This window comes from Saccopteryx bilineata, chromosome 5 (assembly GCF_036850765.1).
Source record: "Saccopteryx bilineata isolate mSacBil1 chromosome 5, mSacBil1_pri_phased_curated, whole genome shotgun sequence".
In the NCBI taxonomy this organism is placed as follows: domain Eukaryota; kingdom Metazoa; phylum Chordata; class Mammalia; order Chiroptera; family Emballonuridae; genus Saccopteryx; species Saccopteryx bilineata.
Window position 1 is genome coordinate 161,560,845 of NC_089494.1, and position 5,629 is coordinate 161,566,473.

Genomic DNA, 5,629 nt, shown 5'->3' on the forward strand with positions numbered 1-5,629 from the left:
TTATTCAGTTATAAATAAAGCTATTTGATGACCTAAGTATTGTGGATACTTATGAACTTTAGGGCTAAGTTTCCTAGAGTAGTTGTCAAGACTCAAATACTTTTTTAGGCTATTTCTTTTAAATAAGTTTGTCACTGTGAAAGGGAAGACATAACATGGAAGAAATATTTAACTAGGTATTAGGAAAGATGAAGCCAGTTCATGGCACTGTTATAATTATATGATCTTGAAATATATACTTAGCTTCTCCGTATCTAAAAATCCTCATTTTGGACAAGGTTATTTCTAAGACCCTTTCCAGTTTCAAGACTTTGTGAGTCGAAGAGTTGATTAAATTATGATGCTACTTATACATTGCCAAACATAAATATTAGATTTATCAAGTATTTTTTTATTATTCATGTTTCCTCTTTATTAGCTTATTAAATACTCATTAAAATATTTTAGCACCCTAGGAATTACAACATTCAAACTTGACTTATTGACATGCATTAGTGTTTTTACCACTGATGCACGATGAGAAGACCACAGGACACTTCAGCTTCATTTACTATCCTATCTTTTGTGTGTTTTTAACTTGTATTTTAGTGTCATGCATATTTTAAACCCCACAAGACATTGAGTATTAGTGTTGTTTTAAACAGTGGATGTTTGCTTAGATTTTCCCTCATTCTTACTCTTTGTTCCTTCGCACATCACCATGCTTCCACATGGCATCATTTTCCTTCTGACAAAATAACTCCCTTTATTCTTTTTTAATGTGAACCTGGGGTTGAGAAGGAATGCTTGCCCTTTCTTTCTCAAAGAGTGAGATCACTGGAGCTAATAATTGAAATAACTGAGGACTATAAGCACTAACTAAATGTGATCTTGAGGCAGGGATTGAGATCTTATTTATCTGTGAATCTACAGTGTTAGACATTGAGTCAGTACTTAATATTTATTAGATTAAAAACTAAGAGATTACCTTATTTCCTACTTTATTAAAATTACATCCATCTGACTTTAACTTCTTACATTCTCTTTGAAATCCCCTTAAAATTATCTCGGATCTTCACATATTCACTATTATCCCAGAGGAAAGACCTCTTCTTTCCAAGGCCATTTATAATTTTTGTACCTTCTCCTCTTGACTGTTCTAGAAGATGTTGTTCCTTCAACCTCCCTTGGACATTCTGTCTCCCTTTCTTCATCTATTTTCCCCCCTTCTCTACTTAATCTGTTGAAGTCTCCTCTTTCAAAAAATCAACACCATTTTCTGGATTCTATTACCCTTATACTGCCACATCTTTCCACTCCATTATACTTTTCAAAGAAATACACATTTGATGCCTACATCTCATCTTCTTCTCACTTCTTAGCCTTTATGATTTGATGACATCCCCATCATTCTACTGAAACTGTCTTGAAGATCACAGATCATACCCAATTTATCAAAACAATGACTTTCTCGGCTGTCTTCTTGACTTGAAGCATTTGGTAACTTTTCTTCTTGAAACTTTTCCTTTGACTCCTGTGGTACCACTTGGTTCTCTCATCTGACACTTCCACAGATACCTTTTCTCCATCATCTGCCCCTGAAGGAGATACCCTTAGTCCCCTTCTCTGGTCTTTATTTACCTTATTCACAACCATATCAGCTGTACATGCAGGACTGTGAAATTCTGTTTCTCTTCTGTCTTAAATTTTTGTTTATCTTGAGTTTTATACTGGAATTTCCACCTAACATGTTGGACCTATCCTCCCAGATGTTTTGCTTACCTACTCCTAAATTTAACTTCTTCCAAGAAAAACAGCATTTTTCTCCAGATAAATCTGTTCTTCCTTTGGCGTTCTGTCTTGTTTATTCATGTCCTCATCTCCCCACTTAAGCAGAGTCTAAGCAATACCGTCATTTTTGACTACTCTCTCTTGCTCTCTACATAGTATTCAGTCCTATCAATGCTGCTTCTGTAATGTTTTCAGAATCCCTTCCCTCTTCTTCCTGTTGACACCATTCTAACTCAGGTAATCAAATCCTGTCTCACTCCCTGGCACACTCATCTCTAAATAGTTTTCTGCCCCTCACTTTGTCTTTATGATCCATCCTGCTCACTACTCTGTGACTGAATGTTCTGAGGCACAGCTTGGATTATTCTGCTCCCTATACAAAGCTTTAATGATTTCCCATTGTTTTAGGATGAAGTGTAAACTCCTGTGACATGCAGCACCTCTCACCACTAGTTCCAGCTTAGATGTCCAATCTCATCCTCTACTTTGCTGTCATACATTCCATTCACACTAGCCTCTCAACACTTTTCTCTGCGACCATGGGATTAATTTTCTACTACAACCCTGGTTTAGACGTCATCTTTTCCATGTAGCTAGCTAGCTGCTTGGGACTCTTCTTCCTTGTGCCTCTTTGAGCTACCAGAGCCATCTGTATTATTCATTTACTCCCACCCCAGGATTCAGAGGTGGTTTCGATATACTATGAAATCTCTCACTATATGGGGGGAGCAAAAGTAGATTTATAGTTGTGGGTATGTGAAACACAGAGTTTATTCTTGTATTATGTATTTATTAATTATTGTATTATTTTCCATACAAAAGACTATAAACCTACAAAAGTATGCCCACCCTGTGTTGTAATAAATAAATAGTGATGAAACATTTTTCCATGTGCATATATCCTGCTTTGAACTTTCATCAAGCTCAAATTAAGTACTTAACATTTTTTTCAATGTACATGTGTTGTTTCTCTCTTCAGACACTGGAGGGCACTGGTGGAATGCTTAAATAACTGCTCGGTTATTGATGATTGTTGGTGTTCCAGAGGGCACTTGTGTATTCGTGTATGTATGTGTGTGCATTCACACATACAGAATAGGTTTTTCTATTGTTTTAAAAAACTGATAATATACTAAAAATTATGATAAAATAATTTATTTCATAAACTTTCAAGTTTAGCTTGTGAATCGTGTTTCTAAGTCTAGCAAACTTAAAGAATCACTTTTAAAGGAACTATACATGGATTTTTGGTCTCCGTTGCAATCTTTGATGAACATTCTTAAATATTTTATATTGCCTTTATTGATGTGATATATTTTATTTTTAAGTCTTTTAAGGACTTTGACACATTTTCTCAAGTACCCTATTCAGATCTTTGCTTACTTTTGTTTTTTTTTCTTCTCAATTTTTATTAGCTCTTTATATATATATATATATATATATATATATATATATATATATATATATATATATATATATAAAGATATATATTTATCTTCAGGGAGAAGATGTATATATATTTGAATTTTGAAGGGTTTATTAAAAGGAGGAGATTTATTAATATGCCGGCCACATATGACTGACATGGGGCATTGCAGACCCAAATCGTGCAGCCAGCTCTTTATATATTTAATCAACTAGCCATTTGTCTTTTATATGAGTGGCAAACATTTCCAAATTTGTCATTTATTTGGGTTTGTTTTGCTGGTGGTGATGGTGGGAGTGTTAGCTGCTGGTGTGTATGCAGGTTGTCTATTTCACCATGCAAAAATTTATTTTATGTGTTTATGACTTATCACCATGCAGAAGTAAACTGAAACACAGTGAACCACAGTTGTTGACTCATGAAAAGCAGATGCCTTGCCTCACACACCAGCATCTCCCAGGTGGCTAGCATCATGTTGGGCAGTTTCTGTGAGTTCAGTGACCACCTATTAAAGGGTGGTGACACTATATCCTAGCAGGCCATAAAGGGTGTAGGGTATCCCAAAAGGGATAATGAAAATCTCCCTCTTCTGCCTAGTCCAGGTACCATCCTGTCAGTAGACCCCAGGCTGTGCCTCTTGGGTAGGACCAGGCCATAGAGATGGTTCTAAATGGAATGACAGCTGACAGAGTCCTGCCAGTTTGATCCTTCCCAAGCTTGTTACTGTCCTTAAGACTTTTAAGAGTCATTCCCATCCTGGGAGAGATGGAGAATTGACTCATCTGTACCCTCCCTCATTTGCCTTCCCCTTCTGAGCTCAGAGGTTTGGAGGCAGCTAGCTGATGGAAGAGGAACTGAAATAAGCCATAGGTTCAAGAAGCCACTGGTTTTAATGGAAGCAAGATGGTTGGGAAGGGATCTGGTGGTGGGATGGTAATTAGTTTGTCTTCTAGTCTTCTTGGCTGGGATTGGTGTGCAGAGAGGAGAGAAGCATTGGGTATTTTCTTCTCAGGCAGGGGATCTTCAGGGAGAAGGGTAGGGAAGGGGAAAGAGACACAGACATAGGGAGAGTCCTTAATGGCCTTGTATCTGTGAAGATGAGACAATACTGCATGTCTGTGTATTGTACAGAGGAGGGAGCTGGGCTGGAGGCAGGAAAGGATCAGAGGGGTTGAGCAGTGAAGCAGCCTGTAAAACTGGGCCATCCACAAAATACAAACCGGTTGGGTGGGCAGACCCTCATCCTCCACCCTGATCTCCGTCCTTGCCCTTAATGAGCCATCCTCTTGCTGGCCTCAATTCTACTTCTTCCGTCCAATTTGTGCCATCAGATGGGCATTGGCAGCTGCTTGGGCTCGCAAGTTCTTGGCCTTGGCGATATTGAAGAGGATGTTCATGATGTTAGTGGGGACATCAAGGGACAGAGTGAGCTTGGTGCGCTGGTCACTTTTGGCCTTGTCCTGGTAAAGCCTCCCCCTGAGCTGCGCTTGGGACAGGTACTTGTACCGGGGGTTTCCAGCTCCACTACTACCCCCAGGGCTAGAGAAGGCCCTTTTCTTCTTGTCCTGTTCCTCCTCCCTCTCCTCATCCTCTCCTGAGGATGGGTCCTGGCTGGGCAGGTAGGGGAAGCCTCTCTTGTTCAGCAGGGGTGCATCCTCCAGCTGGCTCTTCTTGGCCTCGGACAGGGCTGTATTGATGCAGTGGGAGATGGACTCAGCTGGGGAGAGCTTATGGGGTAGACCCGTCCTGGGGGCCCCTAGGAGCAGCAGCAGCAAGAAGTGGACAGGCACGAGCATCTTGCCCTGTGGTAGAAATAAAAAAAGTGGGAAGGGGTGTGAGGGGCTCAAGGCTCAGAAAGACATGGGTTAAAATCCATTAGGACTTTGTTCTTTGTTAATGCTCTACTACAACGCTTCTCTAGATCAGCACAAATGTCAACTGGAAATTTGTTAGAAATGCAAATAATTCTCAGGGGACTGAGTTGCAGAGTCTCTCTTTCTCTCTCTCTCTCTCTCTCTCTCTCTCTTTCTCTCTCTCTCTCTCATTCACCTTTGTTTAAAATTTGCAGGGTAAAGGAAAAGAAATTCTCTACACATAAAAGCCATGCTTGGCTCCCCACTGAAATCTGATTTCTAAGAAGTTTCTCCTCTTCCATTCGCTGGGATCTTTGCTATCATCTCTAGTGAAACAACACAGCAATTACATTTCTCTGCTACCTGCTCTGAAAATAAGTGAGCTTATTAGTTAGATTTAAGGGATAAAGCTCTATTTTTCATATTTGTATATCTAAAACTCAGCCATTCTTTAGGGTTGTTACAGTAGTACATCCTCTGGGTGATTTAAACATATTTGCTTCCTTCTGACAGCTATGGCAGAGTCCAGTCCTAAGAATCCATGCTGCCTGAATTCAGAGCACCTCTGAGGGAGAGGATA

General features: G+C 39.5%; 1 protein-coding gene across 1 annotated transcript; it reads right to left on the reverse strand.

Annotated features, from left to right (window-relative positions):
- Positions 1-3,875: 3,875 nt before the first annotated feature.
- On the reverse strand, positions 3,876-4,992 carry UCN3 (urocortin 3). The gene has a single exon (XM_066232948.1). It carries the CDS (start codon positions 4,990-4,992, stop codon positions 4,498-4,500), a length of 495 nt encoding a protein of 164 aa, XP_066089045.1. The 3' UTR covers positions 3,876-4,497.
- Positions 4,993-5,629: the final 637 nt, after the last annotated feature.

Coding starts and splice junctions, on each gene's coding strand:
- UCN3 (XM_066232948.1), bottom strand. CDS start 4,992: ATGCTCGTGCCTGTCCACTTCTTGCTGCTGCTGCTCCTAGGGGCCCCC.